Raw genomic sequence first — 19,127 nt, 5'->3', positions numbered from 1 at the left:
CCATGCATATGGTGTTCCTTCTGCAGGAATTTTCATGTGGTGTTCCTTCTGTAGGAATTTTTGGTGTGTAGTAGTTGGTAGAGATGCCTCCGCCAGTACAAATCCCCACCGCCATCTCGATCCTGGATCCCCACGGCGTGCGCGCGGCCACCGGCACGGCAGCTCGGGCAGTGGGCGGGCTGCAGCCAATGGGGTGCGCGGGCGCTGGGCTCGCGGCCGGTGGGGCGCGGCCTCCGGCGTGCGAGGAGCTGCGTGGCGGGTGGAGCTCGGGCAGCGGGCGGGCCGCAGCCAACTGCGTGCGCGCGGGCTCGCGGCGGGAGGCGCGGCCACCGGCGTAGGCGCGGCTCGCGGCGGGCGAGGCGCGGCCACCGGCGTGGCACGGCTCGCGGCGGGCGGGGTGCGGGCAGCTGCGCGGCGGGAGGCAAGGCCACCGGCGTAGGCGCGGCTCGCAGCGAGCGGGGCGCGGCCTCCGGCGCAGGCGCGACTCGCGGCGGGCGGAGATGCGTTGGGATCGAGAGGAGGAAGAGAGACCATGAAGTGCTCACGGTGAAGAAAGGAAGGGGGAGGGGATCACGGAGGGGACGGGGGGTTTCCAAGTTACCGCGCAGCGGCGGACGCACGATCGGTTGTGGGCAGGCTGACGAAACCAAAACCGCACAAAAAAATGTCTCTGTTTTAGTCTTTTTAGTTGTAGAAGACTTGCACTCATTTATGATCATAATAGACGAAGTTCTATTATGTTTTTAGAAAAAAAGTATATTTTTTATATGGTTTCTAAATTATTTTCGTAAGACATCATGGTTTTTTTTTCTAAACTACCGTCTTTGTTCATGCTCTTTGCAACGGGTTAAAAAACCATGTCTCAACAACATTTTGCTAAAAAAAGGTTCCATAAAAATGCTTTGTGGAAATATTGTGATCGTGTCTCTATCCCTAATAACTCATCATTAATGCATACAAACCCACAACAATAATACCTTTGCACAGTTTAACTAGAACTCAAGTTAAGTCGGGCCTATGATATTTTCTTCATCTCCACCTTCCCCTCTCTTCACAATGTGCTCTCCCTCTTCATTTCCCTTTTTCCATGGCTCGAGCCGCTGGACCTCCCTTTCTCAGTGGTGTGGGCTTCAACATAGCAATTCAACCCTCTCTCTCTCTCCTACATGGAGCGATGTGACGTAAATCTATTGTTTCCAACTCTTCTTTTTCACGAACGGGTTGGACCCTTGTTTCATTAAGACGAAAGAATTTTTGTTACAAGTGGTTTGTAGGCCTGCTATCCCCCAATCATTTAAAAGTGGCAAGCGACCAAATGTTAGCGAGGCTAACAACCTTCATCTGACAATTACAAAATGGACTATAAGGCGGTCGGTCTTGCGACTACTTGCACACTGAATAGGAACGCCAAGATGCCTGCTAGACTAGAGAAACCTGCATCAATCCATTGTGCGCCCTCGTCGAAGATACACCACGCGATGACTTGGCACGGAGACCACACTTTTGAAAACCCTGGCATTAGGTTCCTTCCAGATTTCCCAAGAGACGAGAAGCACCAACGAGTCAAACCCTGCTCGCTGTGTTAACCCCGACATGGCTCTACGACTCAACAATCAATTAGCAAGATCCTCTCCCATGTCCGCCAATAGTTGATGAAGCCCAATTGGCTGTAGAACCCTGAACCAAACCTCCTTGTCCACGTCACAACCTAAAAGAAGGTGAGCGATGGACTCCACGACCTCATCTTAGAGGGCGAAACCATCCAATTCTTGCAGGCCATGGCGCTTTTGGCAATCTGCGGTCTAGAGCCTGTTATGGATTGCGAGCCAGAAGAGCAGCTTAACCTTTAGCGGTGCTCTTGCCTGCTACAACTCCTTGGCTCCCAGTAGCTCTAAAGAACCTAGGAGAAAGCACGGTAGGTGGAGGATGCTGAATACTGACCCTTAGCCGACCACTTCCAAATGAACCAATCCGACTGCAGGGGGTCCAAAACAATATTATGAATTAAATCCTATGTCATGATGTAGTCGCAAAGGATCTGCGTCGTTAGGCCCCTATGATGTCCCTGACCCATCTGCAATTGAGTAGTGCGTCCCTGATAGACCGATTGCAACCACCGTGCGAGATCGCCTTGTAGGGGGCCGGCACGGCGGAGTACAATAGCTCAATACTTAGCCATAGATCCTTCTAGAAACTCAGGCTCATGCCGTCGCCTAGATGAACAATGCAAGACACATCAAACATAGTCGTGACAATGGGCTCCTGCTTGGCCGTTGTTCCCAACTTCGTATCTAAAACCTACTCTCTCTCTCTCTCCATTCTAAATTGGAATTTTAATTTTTCGAGATACATAGTTTTTGTTATGTACTTACATATACACTATGTCTAGATGTATAGCAAAATAATGTATCTACAAAAAAAACAAAACATTTTATAATTTAGAATGAAGAGAGTACACGTTTTTTAGCTGCATGAGACCTACACCACATCAAGATGCAAAGACAGATCAGAAGATGCTTTACAACAATAGAATAACACAACATGTAGTATACCAATGGAAAAAAAACATTTTGATCAGTCGGTCATAAAAACAATACCAGACAGATGTGCATAGAAGATGGCCACTTACACCTTTGCTACCTTGATATGAAATAAAATTTATTGTCAAATCAATTATTTAGAAAGCATTAAAATTTAGAAAAGCATGTCATCAGGCATGTAGAAATCTCAGCACGTGTCCCAACAACATGTAGCAACATTGGAATCCAAAACCAGTGATGGCAAACGTGACCCACTTAACCAACAAGCATATCGAAAGTTCATGGTTGAAAAGGAAATCTCTTAGAAACTTTCAGAAATGATATAATTCTTATAATCGACTATGCAATCTATGGGTCTAAATTAATAAAAAAAATGAGGTTGGATATAGCTTGAAGGAACATTTTTAAATTGAACATCGTCTCAACTTTTTCAACATTATGTATTTAAGGAATTTTTAGCATACAAATAAATATTAATATCTTAGGCAAGAGTAGACTATCGTTTCAATGAAACCAAAAAGGATGATGCGGATGGAATTGAACACAGAAAAGTCTCTTCTTCCTCAACTACATAAATTAATTAACTTGATTTAGATTGTTAGGTAATAGATATCCTATTCTATACTATTATAAAGCAGAACTCCACAGCAATTTTCTAGATCCACATCCCTTCGCATCATCATTCCCTCCTAGCCCACGTATCCACCTCCACCCATGTGTCACCATAACTCAAGCATATGTGTAGGATTGTTTTCTTACACTGCTACATGCGTGACCTTGGTTAAATATCCTCTCCACTCCATTCCTCCTCCACTTACTCCACTCAAGCATGCATGGCCACAATTGCCATTTAGTGCTTTAAGTTTGATCCTTTTTCATTCAACTATTACATGCATGCAACATGCAAAACATGCAACTCCATCCTAAGAGCAACTCTAAGAGCTTGGCTAAAATTAGTAGTCAAATTCCATTGTTTAGCTACTTTGTAAAGTAAAAAACTTCTTAAAAAAGAAGAAATCCACAACAGTCTTGCTATTTTATAAAATCAGATAGCCAGTGTCAACGGTTGGCTATATATGACCACCAAAAATCAAGGGATAGCCAACTTTCTATTTTACAAAACAAGATAGCACATCTATTGGAGACTACTTTTTACTATGCAAATTCTAAAATAGTCTCTACAATAAGAATATCCAAGCTCTTGGAGTTGCTCTAATTACCTTCATAAACAGCATCTCCACTCCTCTACTTCCTTGCTCTCTATATATAGTGCTTCACACACTAAACGAACAGAGACAAACCGCAGGCAAGTGCTCAGAGCTTATGCTTCTTCTTTCAATCAACCTATTATTTTGCTTGATGATTACATTATCCACTGTTGTTTCCTAGGAGCCAAGTTAACATATGGAGAAGTACCATGTTCTCACATGTTGCAGCACATCAGGAAGACTATGGTGTTCCTTTTACACCATTTTCCATATCAATCCCGTTAGAAAATGCCATATTGGATTAATTGTCATTGATCTTCATGTATACTACTTTGTTCAATGCCGAACTTTGTAATACCATATTTTTTATTTTACGTTTGTGCAAGTCTGTGCTTCTTGCATAATCAATTCATTAGTCATTTACAAGATATCACTTCCTAAAATCCCACAGCAACTTGTGGGGTATTCACCTAGTTTCATTTAAAAGCAATGCAGTGCAGCAGTTTGCTTTGTATTTGATGCTGCAGATGCATGCATTGGAGAAAGAAGGCTTCCAAAATATTGCATGCATCACACAGGTCTTCGGACCGTGAAGCCAGGTACCAAACTGATAAGCTGCTATTCATAGAAGTTGAATTGAAGTGCATAGAGAAACTTTAGAATCAATCTGTAACTCATCCCGACATCATATCATTCTAACTTACCTATTTTGGAGAGGACATGTATCTCTGGATGAACATGATTTTGACATATATCTCAGAAAACAAAGGCTAAAATGATGACCTAATTATGAATTGGAGTATCAAATATGAATAGGAAACAACAAATCTGATCACAAGCTGATGCTTGCCAAGTCAAAAAGCTTCTTAACTCTATTCCTTGAGAATGTTCATTTCGCTAAAATTTGGTTATGCTGATTTGTTGTGAGAGAAAAACTGCTTAATAGTGCTATAAAACAGCGCGGTTATAAATTGCAAAAAGAGGTAGGCATGTGCATATGAGTGCCCATAAGATAAGGTGATGAGCTGACGCACTTGATTTATCTGGCAGCAAGTAACCCAATATTCTGGCTCTTCCAACAGATTCAAGCAGTTACTGTAAATTTATTTTGAGCTATATTTTTAACCTTAAACTCAAGAGCAACAAATTCTGTTAACAACCAAGAGTTTTTCTTCCACCTTATCTGTTACCACAATGTATCCACCTCATTTTCCTCATTCTTGGTAGTAGCCTAGAAGAACAAAGAGTAGGCTTTACCTTCGAGAAATTAACAAAAAAGAACTACAGAGCATAAAACACAGGATTCACTATAAACATTCTTTAGCCATTTAGTTGTGGGTGCATCATGGTAGCTGCCTGGCACTAATAATTGCACCTGGAAAGCAAAATGTGACTCCCTCCATGTATCCAACACCAAATCAGAAAGTGTGAGTCAGAGATGTCTCTCTCAAATAAGAAACATGAAAAAGTCCCCACCTGGATAATATATTTCAAAATGTTTGGTGGTGTGGAGGCCTCTTTTACCTGAAAGATGATCTGGAGCAGGTAACCTACCCATGCCATGAGGAATTTAGTACGTGGCATACTTTGCTGTAGCCATAGATGGACACGGTTGTGCCAAGCTCAAACAAGCCACAAAACAATTTTTCTTCAGATAAAGTTTTTGTTTAGAAGTCCTTGGCATGGCTTGAGGAATTCAGTGGATAGACAAATTATTTGGCTGTGATCCTGAAAGAGAAAAGGCCTACCCCGTCGTAAATCTTCGTCAGGCTGAAGGTCCACCTACACGATAGACAGTTCAATAACCATAGCAACCAGTTCTTCCAGAAAAAATAGTGCCACAAATCAGTTATGTATGAATTCTTGTCTACTGTTAGTGGTAATGCTATATCTTACCCATTCCTTGACTCACATCTCACACCCTCTATCACCAATCAGATCACTGCTCCATGTGCCACACTGGGTGCCTGGTTGGTATGAGAGGACAGATCACCTTTGTGAGATACAAATGCCTGACTAAATGAAAGAAAACACGTATGAATATCTGTATTGTCACGTGGACTAGAGGCCTGAAAAGTTTCAGGTTCAGCAGCATGAATCTGAATCTGAATTAAAGAAAGCATGATTTATATGCTTCTGAGTTCTGAAAAGGGAAAAAAAGTCATACAGAAGTCATAATTTTCACATCTAATCAAAATAAAATAAAAATCATACAATTAAAAGGCTACATCACATTCATCTGTGCTAGCATTCTGCGCACCTTGTTTGAATGGCAAGATGGCCCTCTTTTTCGAAAAAAAAGAAGATATTTCAACAACTTTCTCTATTAAGTTGAACTTTGAAGATTTATGTTTACAAGTTTATAGAAGCTTCCAAATTAAAGTTTGTGCACAAAAGGACTCACGATAATATTAAAAGTTGTGCTTGAGTTTTTTTTTCGAAAAATCCATTACCGACTTTCATTGATAAGAAGAATCAAAGTACAAGTAGGACAAAGTACAAGATATTTGGCGCGAGAGGCGCCCACCCTTTTTGTGTTGCCTCGTCGCATTGCGAAGCCGCACCACCCCTAAGATTCATTAGTCATGGATTACATTATAACATTGTTTGGCTCATCTAGCCACTCTCTGTGAATAGGCACCTGGGGAGGAATAATGTGCTTGAGTTTATAACTTTGATAAACTATGAAGTTTCATAAACGAAAAAAAAATACAAATACAGAAAGAAAGTGCCGGATGCTGTCAGGAATTGGCCGTTGGGTTTGCTCCTGTCGGTCGCACGGTCTAGCAAGCATCACGAATTCACGATGCCGTCAGGCGGTCATGTTAGCCGCCGTGGCCCACGTATATATGGTCGCTCTAGTCTCTCGTGTTGACCCTTCTCATGTGAGTATGTGACAAATGCACACTGCTAGCGACATTGCGACCCTGGAAGTGCCGGCTACCATCCTACCACGACCACGAGACTGATGTGACAAGCGTGCGGTGCAGCGCGGCTCGGCCATGGCGGCCAAGACTTGGCAGCTGATGGTGGTGGTAGTCATGATCGTCGGAATGGGCGTCGAGCCCTGCGGCGCCGTGGAATTCGCGTACGACGGCTTCGGCGGCGCCACCGGCCTGCACCTCGACGGCATGGCGACCGTCACGCCGGCCGGGCTGCTGCAGCTCACAAACGACACGAGCATGCCCAAGGGCCACGCCTTCCACCCGGAGCCCGTCACGTTTCGACGGCCGGCGGCGAGCGCGATGTCCTCCTTCTCGACCACGTTCGTGTTCGCGATCGTCTCGGAGTTTCTGGACCTGAGCACGAGCGGGTTCGCGTTCCTGGTCGCGCCGTCCACGGACCTGTCCACGGCGATGCCGAACCAGTACCTGGGCATGTTCAACGGCACCGACAACGGCGACGCGCGAGACCGCGTCTTCGCCGTGGAGCTCGACACCGTGCGCAACCCGGAGTTCGCGGACATTAACAACAACCACGTCGGCGTCGACGTCAACAGCCTCAACTCCTCCGCGGCCGCGCCGGCGGGCTACTACGACGCCGCCACGGGCGCGTTCCGGAACCTGAGCCTCATAAGCCGGGAGCCCATGCAGGTGTGGGTGGACTACGACGCCGCGACCACGGAGATCACGGTCACCATGGCGCCGGCGCCGGCTCCCAGCAGGCCGCAGAGGCCGCTCCTGTCCACGAAGATCGACCTCTCGACGGTCATCACGGACACGGCGTACGTCGGCTTCTCGTCGGCGTCCAGCATCGTGCTGGTCAAGCACTACGTGCTCGGCTGGAGCTTCAGCCTCGGCGGCGCCGCTCCGGCGCTCGACTACGCCAAGCTGCCGAAGCTGCCTCGCATCGGCCCAAAGCCCCGGTCCAAGGCGCTGACCATCGCGCTGCCGATGGCCACCACAGTGTCCGTCCTCGCGGCGCTCGCCGTCGCGTTCTTCCTCCTCCGGCAACGGCTCAGGTACGCCGAGCTGCGCGAAGATTGGGAGGTAGAGTTCGGACCACACCGGTTCGCGTTCAAGGACCTGTACGCGGCCACCGGCGGCTTCAAGGACAGCTGCCTGCTCGGCGCCGGAGGCTTCGGAAGGGTGTACAGGGGCGTCCTCCCGGGGTCCGACACCGAGGTTGCCGTGAAGAAGGTGTCTCACGGATCAAGGCAAGGCATGAAGGAGTTCGTCGCCGAGGTCGTCAGCATCGGCCACCTCCAGCACCGCAACCTTGTGCGGTTGCTCGGCTACTGCCGGCGCAAAGGGGAGCTCTTGCTGGTCTACGATTGCATGCCAAACGGGAGCCTCGATAAGCACATACACGGCGGCGCCGGCAACTGCAAGCCCGTGTTGGATTGGGCTCAGAGGCTCCACATCATCAGAGGTGTCGCCGCCGGCCTCCTGTACATGCACGAGGACTGGAAGCAGGTGGTCATCCACCGGGACATCAAAGCGAGCAACGTGCTCCTCGACGGCGAGATGAATGGTCGGCTAGGTGACTTTGGTCTTGCAAGGCTGCACGACCATGGGTCCGACCCGCACACCACGCGCGTGGTCGGCACCATGGGGTACCTTGCCCCAGAGGTGGTGCGCACCGGCAAGGCGACAACCCTCTCCGACGTGTTCGCGTTTGGTGTCTTCCTCCTGGAGGTCGCGTGCGGCCGGAGGCCCATCGAGGACAACGGCGGCGAGTGTACCATGCTCGTGGAGTGGGTTCGGGGGCACTGGCGGAATGGCTCCATCACCGGCGCAATGGACGCCAGGCTCGGCTCCGGGTCCGGGTACGACGCTATGGAGGCGGACATGGTGCTGCGGCTGGGGTTGGCGTGCCTGCACCCGTCGCCCGCGGCACGGCCGACCATGCGTCAGGTCGTGCAGTACCTCGACGGCGGCGTGCACTTGCCAGAGCTGCCAGCGATTTACACGTCGTCGTTCAACGTGTTCGCTGGCATGGAGAGGCACCAGCGACTCTTCGACTCGTGGTCAGTCCGGCAGTCCACGGCGGCGATAAGCGTTGCCACCATTTCTGACATCGGCCTCTCCGGCGGCAGATGATATGACCACAATTGGGAAGAGATGCGTTTCTCCCGTTGGATTGAATCCGACTTAAGATTTAACCACACAATTTTTGCCACATATATGATGTTTTATCAACAACAAAAAAAAGATACTTTTATCTAACCGAGTGGATCCGTGAACGTTGGCCATGTCCGAAGCAGCCATGGTGACAAAACAATGCAATGTTCAAATTTCTCAGACGGGCAATGCAATCACACTTTCTTTAGCATCGTCCTGTACATGGGAGCTCCGCGAGCGAGGACGTGGCGCTCCCAATCGGATACCACGCCGAACGGGTTATCGATCTGGTGGCCACTAACCCCGTCTATGACAAGCTGACCCTTGCTGTAGGAGAGGAACTGCTCTTTCATCACGAGCAGAACGGACTCCACGTCTGACTGCAGATAAACCTGCAGCAGCAATCGCAGTATTCGTACTGCTATCAGTTTCTCTTCACCAAGAAACAATGCATCGTTGTTCAGCTCGATTTTTGTTGGGTCAATCCTAGACTCATACTGCCATTACGTGCGCCTTAGATTCTACAGTGATGAACACAGAATACCTGTCCATTGGTATGAAGGAGGTCGACGACAGCTTCAACGAGCATTCTTCGCACCATTCTCCACCTATTTTGCTCTTTGTTGAAGTCAGGATTTGGGCACTGAAATGAGATAATAAGCAAACAAGATAAATGCACATATCATGGATATGCAGGTGAGCAATCCAGCTAACAGCAGAACTAAATAGCATATAAAGGGTTGAAGTGCTAGGGTGGTGTGTCTGCTGTGTACATTGGGTTAATGTGGGGAAATGAAGTCATAGAGCCTAAGCATATAAACCAACTTCCCAGGTAACATTCAAGTTTCAAGAGAGGCATTGTTTAATCCCATTCTATATGGAGATCATTATACACATGTCCTTGAACATATGGACAATATGATGATTGGATTTTAAGCGACACCAACAATACAAAGATGTAGATCAAGCTTTTTGCACGAGTTTGTCCTAGTTGCAATGGGAGATCAAGTTATTTCCCTCAAATAGCTAAATTGCTAGAGTCCACTTAACCATGTCTTCTTTTTCTTTTTTTTCACTATGTGACTTCTTGTGCTTTCTTTAATTTATTATAATACATAAATCAGTAGGGTCACAACCCCTCCTGTTTCCCAAGAAAAAAGCAAATCAACCAAGGAGTAAAGGAAACCTGTATTGTGACAAGAGTCAACCGTCCAGGATAACTTGAAACTATGGAACGGAATGTGGACGTTGCATTTGTTGACACAAAATATCTGTCAGAAAATAAACCACAGTGTCATTGATGATGAAATAGGAAACTATGAGCTAGATCAGTTGGTCCAGGGTGTGGATGTATATCCAGACCACTTGGGTTCAAGTCCTCATCGAGGCAAATTTGGGTCCCTATTTTCTTATTAATAAAATGCCACCTAGTTCCTCCTAGGTTGGTCTACTTCTTTTCATTGATGATGAAATACAGAAGGAAACAAAGGAAAATGATAACATTCGTTTCAGTTTCATATTGTTAGAAGAGGTGCCTATGGGCTGGCAACATGGGGCTTGGCGCCCATGCCTGGTGTGGCTGGGCTGCCTCTACAGACTTAGGGTAGATGATTACAGATTAGGCAAGGATCTCTGTTGATTGGGTGTATTCTATAAACCCTACTTGATCCTTGCCTATATATTGTACCTCCCTGTACTCTATCAATCCATCTACTGTTTTCCCTGTGCCATATTAACCTACACATATGACCATCACTCTCACGGTGCAACTGGTCAGCACAGCACGCCATAGAAGCGGTTGGCTGAGCCAGCCCGGGTTCGAGTCACGGCACCATCTTCTTAAGATGAAAAATCAGGGGGACGTCTCACCCCATGGTCGATTTTTTCTTTATATGACCATTGCGCAAAACTTTAGGGGGGAGGGGGGGACTTCATGTACAAGGATTAATAAAGCAAGTCCTGGAATCTGGTTTTTGGAATGTGCAAAACAATGCAAGACATTGCATCAGATAAATGTTAGCTGTAATATATAATATATGTTGGAGCTTTGGGATTTTGACCTTCAAACAAAGCTTAAACTTGTGTGTTTTGTTGGTGATTTAATTTTCTAGAATGAGATTTCTCGAAAAGGTTCAAAGTTTCATGACAATCTGCGCATTGCACAGAAAGATCCACAGGTTTATTAATGGTCAAAGAAAGCCATCCTGCTCTTTCTCCTGATTAGGATGTGATGCTTTCAGGAGAGAAATTTACATTCCTCCAGATGTACAGTTCCCCTCAGAATGTGCCAAGCTAATAAGCTAAACTAGTAAGGAATGTTTCAATTCAAGGTGAACATAAGTACATGAGGCTATTCTGGTATTTTGCTTCATCATTTCTTTTATTTTTGTATTAAAAGAACTGTTGCAGGAAAAGGTGAGAAAAGTACAAACACAAGCAAGACTTACAAGTTCCTTTTCTCATCTGAAGTCATACCTTGGAGGCACCTTATAACAAGCTACAGAAAAGGTAAGTTACTAAAAAGGATGAAGACAAGAATGGGATTCCATAGAGATTAAAAGGTAGCTATTACCTTTTCGTTCATCTCAAGCCCAAGGAAATTTGAACTTTCACAGCTTTTAGCCATTTGAAAAAGAAACAAACCATTTCCTGCACTAAGAAAGAGTATTTGCATGACAAGAGTGGAGAAAACACTAAAACAGAGATAGCCTATAATTAAGTAACATTTGAGAATTTGGTTTGCACTGTGACCAAACATACAGATATCAATCCTATCACAATATACAAGCTATACTTTCTGGTCATTTGCCATGGATTACCTAAGTTCAAGACTACAAGTATAAATTTATGAAATCTACTAGAAACAACAATATGGATGTGTGATCTGTAAATATGAGTTAATCGAAAACTAAACATGTCACTGCTTTCTCGTGTTTGTGTGTGGGTGGGGTGGGGTGTATGTGCGATCCTTTTCAGATCAAATTTGCTTTCCTTTTTGTGCTGTTCAATCTTTCACTGATGCTAGTACATTATTACTAATAGAAAACAGCCGGTACACCACAATTCCACATGGAAATCTATACCATTCCCCTTCTTTTTGAACTCCCTCTGCTCTGTTCCAAATGTAGATCGTTTTAGTTTTATCCTAAGTCAATCTTCTCTAACTCGAAGAGTTTATATATTAACATCTATATCTATACAAGATAAATGAACCTAATGTGATGTTGTAAATATTGGTGCATTTTCCTATAAACTTGGTTAAAGTTAGAGAAGTTTGACTTGGGACAAAACTGAAACGACCTACATTTTGGAACAGAGGGAATACTCATATATGAAGTAAATCACATTTTCAAATATTTAAGGAGGCATACCACTTCCAATATCAACCACTAACGGTAGTGTAGGTTCAAAGAAGACAGTGCTCCATGGAATCCGGTAGGGGTAGCACTGCAAAAGTAAAACAATATGAACAAAATATATTTATATAAGTGGGACTAAAACGGCACCTCACCATCTACTGAAGATTATTGAAAATTAGAAGTTAAAAAATGTGATCACCAAAATTATACAGGTACAGGTCCACGACTGTGATAGGAACAGAGGATGCCACAGACCTTTGAATCATATTTTAATACAATTATTAGTGTTTCTGGCACTAAGATATGCAGGCATAGCACATAGGATCCTTCAATGTTCAGAACGTTCAGGCTGTATACAAATCAGTATGCCAATAGAAGTCCTTGAGCAACCATTAGAAATCTTTGAGCACAAGATTCAATCATCTATTTCCTTAATTGATCCACAATTCATGCCTGTTAGATAGATATTGGCCATCTATAACACATGCAATGTTGAAGGAATTTAATGCCATTAAGTTATGTCATATTGGCCTATGATACAGCATAGCATGGAATTTCAAATTTAAGAACTTGGCTAAAGTGGTGATGTCATATGTCAGAATATGCTCAACTTAATCAAATGTGTAAATGGGATCTGCTTTATGAATTTATACCAGTATATTTATGCCACATAAACATCCAATGTAGGGTCATATGAAAACAAGATAATTGTATAGGCACACAAATATGTGCTGGCCTGTCGAAAGCATCAAAGCATCAGTCTACACTTTCATCTTCAATGTGCGTTTTCCAAAAATGCGAAGGAGAGCTGCACATCATTGCATTAAGAAGAAGAAAGGGTGTATTACAGGCACATCGATCCCAATTCCCAAACAATACTTTCACACTTGCAGATTCTTTTAAGGGACTTTCACACTTGCAGATTTACAGTTGCACCATGGACAAGAATAAAAACACAACCTAGTAACCTACTCCCTATGACACCCTCAACTATAAGGACAGACGACCATCAAAAGTAACATCCATAGCTTCATTATGTTTTGTAGTGGGCTTCATATGTCATACATTGAATAAATACCATGGATGAACTGAAAAAATATTTTGCAGATGAAAATTTAATATTATACAAGAAGCACTAGTTATGACCCAATAGAAATATTGTTCTTGTTCTACCATGACTTACTTTGTCCAATGCTGCTATACCAGGCAATATTCTTCCTTTGAGGAATTCCCAAACAACAGTGGCATTTTGAAATTCTGCATATTGAGATGAGGAATCTGTTTTTCTTTCTATTGCCTTGCATGCTGCACTCCCCACTAAAACAACATCACAGCTATCGGAGCTTGCCTTTTCCATTATTTCACCCAACTGTGTTCCACCAACTGAAAATGTTTCTGTTAAATTGTAATTTGTAGGGCCAATCCATAGTATCTTCTGTACAAAAAATATAAAAATGTCATAAGTTGTCCAGCATCTAAAAGGTTACAATTATTTCTCAAACAAACACATAGGGGAACTGCGTGTTAATTGTATTAATGGAGGGAAAAACGATCTGATTACATGACAATTCCACAGCTTGGGTTTTCATAAAAAGAAAGGAGAAATTCCATCAATGGCAGTTCACATGCAGAAATTATCACATCGATCAAAATGAAGCTTTCAAATTGACCTGGATGTATTTTTTATCTTTAATATTTCCCTTACACCACATAGTTCATTACTAATAAAAAAACTTTACAGTTACATGAGAAGCACAAAAAGTATGATATATTAATGCTTTTAAGTAAAAACTATTTCAGATGATTGCACAGAACCCAGAAACTAACTGAAGCAATGTTTCCAGTAATACCATTTCTTACCTCATATGATGGAATTATAGAAGAAATTTTCTCCAATGTTGATGGTCCTATATCAACTGGTGTCCAGCCTAACAAAGTAAGCATGGAGAAATCACAGGTATTAGAATATTTACAACTGCTTCAAGTAATTGATTATCTGCCCCTTCCAACTTTAACTGTTAACACAATCAGTACTTGAAGTGTTTTAATAAATAGCTATAGGGCAATGGAAATGCTAGAATTTACAGATAGAGAAAACTCTACAGACACGTGCAGCTCTATAAATTGCAAAATGCAGGTCCCTTTGGCAAATGACAACTGGTAGTTAAATTTTAAAAAGAAAAAAGGAAAAAAAAAAGAGAGAGAGAGAAAAAGAAAACTGAATTAGGCTCATCTTCTAGAAGTCGGTAGTATAAACAAACATTTCATGGTTTAATTGTTGTTAGTAAAATGTCGCTGCAAACTATCCAATTCAACATGTTTCTGCATGGTGTAATTTGCCAGCATGCAATAGAGCTCCATTTTTACTAGTGCACTTTGACAGGTAATTTGCTAAATGGTGAGAAACATGTTTTGCAAACAGGATGTCGTAATCTAAACGAGGGAAGCACAATTTCTTACCAGAAAAGTTGCTTGAGAAATATGTGAATAACATGAAAAGTTGCTAGTAATACTCACCAGCCAATTGTCCAGTAGAGCTGATTACTCCCAATGTTTCACTGCCATCATTTTTCAAGCACCAGAGATCTGTTGGATAATAAATAGGAATATTCCTATCCCTAGCAACTTGAATAATCTGTAGTACTTCCTTAACTGCACTTCTTTCTATGAATCGAGAGGGCACTGTCATTCCAAGGCCGTTCATTATTTGAAATGATAATTTTCCAACAAAGAACAACCCATCACATAGAGAGGTTAACATCTGAAGAGCAGGTGCTTTTCTCAAGAAGTTACTGCCTCCAATCTGCAATAACCAGAAGAAGTCAGAAATAAAGAATCTTGGCAATAGGAAGCGATTACACAATTTGGCTCTAAAAGGTACTTCATAGTGAAGTACAGATCCTCTAGTTGCACATGCTTCATATGGAGCACAAGTTGCTAGGCAACTTTTTTTTCAATTGCAATTAATCATCTACTATAATGAGTAATCACTTGTTTTCAGGTAAATAAATCTCCAGCATAACTGAAAGGGATAGCATCAGTCTTTCTAATAAAAACTCAAGAAAAAGAATGGTAATTATATTATTAGTATATGATCCATGCCATAATGCATAAAGTTGTATTTGCTGACTTAAAGGAAAAACAACACCAGTAATCCAGTATACACTACTTCTGGCTAATTGGGTACTTCTCAGAGCCTCAGGGAAATTCTGCTCTAATAGGTACACAGCGGGTGTCGCACATTAATAGTACTTGTCTAACTCCAGAGATTTATGATATGTGAAGGATAAGAAATCGAAAATTTGGTTGTTTTTTTAATAAGTCATTCATCTTTCCCTGGTGGTTCCAGGGCACAGAGGATATTTTAGCATTTCATAGAGGAAGAGAACAGCTCTAATTAGCATACTCTACATACATTAATAGAATGCTGAAAGTAAAGCTGCAACTTATTTCATTGAAAAACAATAGACAACTGCTTTTTGATAGCTAAATCTTGCATAACACCTGTCTGCTACATATACATTGAAAAAAATAGGCTAATGATTACAATGGCAATATATGGGCGCCTCGTGGTGTCCGTGATCTTTATCAATTGCATAAGCTCCTCCTCAAAATGGAAACCACCAAGAGACGCATAGCAGAAGCACGTGATACCGACAGTTGATGCAAGAATCTTATGAGACAGTGAGAAAGAATCATTGACAAATATCGTGGCACCTGAAGCTAGCTTCTGAGAAAAATCTTTGCAATTAGCAACTTCTCCTCTGAAGTTCACAAGATTTTCAAACAAAATAATACTGTTCTGAGCCCACTCTTCTTGCTTAAATGATGTTAAACCAGGCTCACCATCTACTGGGATGACTTGTACATGAAGAAGTGATGACAAATACTCTGACAAAAATCAGAACTTACAATGTGTCAAAAGGAACAACCAGAATTTAAGGCAGATTATTTTCAAGCTACAAACTAAAGAAGTAAAGATGCTGCTTTGATTTTGCAGCTTATCAGAAAATTGGTGAAGTTCTTTGTCTTATAAAAATGATGGGGCAATGGGTACAGTGACTAATTCATCACCATCAACAATGGCAATGGCAAAGGACTGTAATTGTGCAGATTCCCATAACAGGAGTATAGGACATCTGCTTTGTAGGAACTCAACATCTCCTTTTAAAAATTTAGTCTTTTTTCTTCTTTTGGTTTAACAAAAAATGAAACCCAACAAAGCGGATTGTTAACAAAAAAATGTAATCCAAGGAGGTGGGGGTTGGGGGTTTGGGGGGGGAGGGGGGGTATGGTATTCTGCATTCTGCTATACTGAAATAATAAACTGGAGAAAACACTTCGATGCGCAAAGGGAAATAACAGAAGATATGTCAAGAAAATCATGTTACATAATAAATAACTGACTAACCTGCAAAAGAACCAACTGATTCAATCACTCGATTATCAGACTGGACTGTATCCCAACTGGTGGCTATGACCACTTTCGCTCTTGCTTTGCACAAGTATTTGATAGTTAGCAAAGCTCTTTCAAGTGAGGAACTGCATGGTCCCAACTTCCCACAGATAAGTGAAGAATCAAGACGCACCAAAACTACCTCTCCAGAAAGTTTTTCAGTCGGAAAGTCCCTAAGAGATTGTACATGTAGATATGATGTTGACTGATCAGAGTAAGAATATTTGTCCTTCTGCAATGATGTAAAAGCAAAATGTTAGCATTGCATGTCAGCAGGAACTGAGGCATAACATTGAAACAACCAGAAACCATAGAAAGGAAATCACTTTTTGAAAAATATTGCATTGTTTTGTTAATAGACCTAGATCCCAAGTATATATCACTAACCAGAAACCATAGAAAGGAAATCACTTTTTGAGAAGTATTGCATTGTTTTATTCATACACCTAGGTCCCAAGTATTTATCACTTCTTACACGATAGAAAGTATCATCCTCCATCTCTCCCATGTTTGTTTCAGTGCACAATTCTCTGATATGTTTTACATGAAATGGAAGAAAACAGCATGATCATGATGATAAGGATCAACATCCAGTTCTACAAGACCTGCAGCTCATTATTCTCGCTAGTCCTAAAAAAACATGTATTTAGCAATTAGCATCCATTATTACCTTAATTACAGAGCATACACTTCTACAAGCAATAATATGCAATATCACCATAGGACTAAATAAAAGCAAAATTCAAATATGACTATAGCTAGTAATCATATTAATTTAGTAAATATCCAATTATCTGTTACACTTAGAGGATACCTCTATCTTATTATGAACTGAATTAGTAGAGATCTGTAGCTGAGAGCACCGTACTCTACATTTCAACCTGGATAGTCCGTGTCCCCCTATACAAGAACAAGTCAACAAAAATTGGCATGATGTTAGAATCTCAATGCATCAACAGAACGAAAAAAAATATCTAAAAAACCAGAGCACATCCCGCTCACCCAAAAAGTAGCTACTATTCATGGCGACCTGGAATCCAGCAGGAGCAGCCATGGCTCTAACCAAGGAAACCTTGATGAGCTTAACTGAAAGTTACAAACCTCTGAAATGCCTGGTGATGCTAATCAGCAGTGGCTGTTCCAGTATAGGACAGGGCGTGTACACTGATAATTTGGCCCCAAAAAACACGAATTTAGCGAGCATAGTACATTATGACAATTGGGTCAGATCCGGACATATAGTTTACATTGAAAATTGGGTAAACGGTTTCGCACAGCATGAAGGGAAGAGAAGGGGCAAGAATACCTGGTGCGAGTTCTCGCCGGCGAAGGGCTCAATGAAGACCTAGCGAAGCGCTCCGTCGCTCGACCAGCGTCGCCGCAATTGAAGAGGTGAGGCGAGGCGCGTCGCCCGCAGCGGCGCGCCGGGGTCACCGTCACTCCTGGTGAGAATTGGGGAGCGAGTGCCGGAGAGAGTATGCGCGAGCTATATCCGTTTGGGGCGCGTCACGAGCGGAAGCGAAGTGGGATGACCCCAGCCCGCTGGAATTGGAGGGATGGCGCCGACCAGCTAGATCCGGCTATTTTGCAATTTTAAGCCTAATTAGTCCCATAATTTTATAATAAAGTACTCAATTTATTCTAAATTATAAGACATTTAATTTTATGATACTAAGTTTGACTATTTTTTTTATTCAAAAATTTATGTAAAAAATATTATTTCTTTTGTCGTTTCTTGGTTTATTAATTAAATTCTTCAAAAATGACTTAAATTTAACTATTTTTGCACAGATTTTTTAAATAAAATATGTGGTCAAAATTCGAGCTAAAAAAATACAAACATCTTATAATTTGGAATGGAGAAAATACTACAGTAACATATGTCCTTGTACTTATAACAAATTAGTTAAACTTAATAAATTTGTCTTAAGGTTTTACTGACAAATTATATAATTTATTTTTTATTAATATTCGAACATCCCACGGTGACACCTTGTAATTTTTTTGACTAAACGAGGCGTGATTGTTTGCGTGCAAGGTTCTGGCTCTGTGGGCTGCAATCACACCTAAACTTGTTTGCCTGATGTCTCGTAAAGTCGTAAGCCTAGGCCATAGGGTGCTTAAAGCAGTATTGAGCCTGCATAAATTGAGGTTAGCTTGTCTATCTATATCTATTTATAAAAAAGAAAATTTTAGTCTGTCCAATATTTTTTCTGCCGCGTCTATCCGCAACCGGTCCCGTACGCCATCTAACCCGGAATCGGTCCCGTACCATAACGCTTGTAAGAGAGTAAAAAGAAAATATAATATTTTTTAGGGTTCCCAATGTAGAATTTCCTATTATTTTCCTGTGGGGATCCCTAGCCTGTCGTCCGCTCCGGAATCGGTAGCGTGCCGTCAGCTTCAACGCATGTACAAAAACAAAAAGAAAATAGAATTCTTCAGGTTTCCAATACAAAATCTCCTATAATCCTATTAGTTTATTGTCTTTTATTCTTTAA

General features: G+C 42.4%; 2 protein-coding genes across 4 annotated transcripts; one reads left to right on the top strand and one right to left on the bottom strand.

The window, feature by feature from the left end:
• LOC8064862 (L-type lectin-domain containing receptor kinase IV.1) lies at positions 6,619-8,916 on the top strand. The gene has a single exon (XM_002467129.2). It carries the CDS (start codon positions 6,751-6,753, stop codon positions 8,788-8,790), a length of 2,040 nt encoding a protein of 679 aa, XP_002467174.1. The 5' UTR covers positions 6,619-6,750; the 3' UTR covers positions 8,791-8,916.
• LOC8082961 (phosphoglycerate kinase) lies at positions 8,802-18,180 on the bottom strand. Of its 3 annotated transcripts, none has more exons than XM_002464522.2 (14): positions 17,933-18,180; positions 17,629-17,790; positions 17,441-17,526; positions 16,582-16,858; positions 15,718-16,061; positions 14,688-14,973; positions 14,031-14,098; positions 13,354-13,605; positions 12,183-12,258; positions 11,384-11,460; positions 11,259-11,308; positions 9,998-10,082; positions 9,356-9,454; positions 8,802-9,203 (listed from the first exon to the last, which is right to left on the bottom strand). In XM_002464522.2, the coding sequence occupies exons 2-14, from the start codon at positions 17,678-17,680 to the stop codon at positions 9,006-9,008; spliced, it is 1,950 nt and encodes a 649-aa protein (XP_002464567.1). In that variant the 5' UTR covers positions 17,681-17,790; positions 17,933-18,180; the 3' UTR covers positions 8,802-9,005. The 3 variants fall into 3 exon arrangements, with proteins under 3 accessions (XP_002464567.1, XP_021313077.1, XP_021313079.1); XM_021457402.1 differs by having other exon boundaries at positions 13,354-13,602; XM_021457404.1 differs by lacking the exon at positions 9,998-10,082 and having other exon boundaries at positions 9,026-9,203.

Source organism: Sorghum bicolor, chromosome 1 (genome assembly GCF_000003195.3).
Source record: "Sorghum bicolor cultivar BTx623 chromosome 1, Sorghum_bicolor_NCBIv3, whole genome shotgun sequence".
NCBI lineage: Eukaryota > Viridiplantae > Streptophyta > Magnoliopsida > Poales > Poaceae > Sorghum > Sorghum bicolor.
Note: the sequence above shows the minus strand (reverse complement) of the source record. Positions and strands in the feature narration are given on the sequence as shown.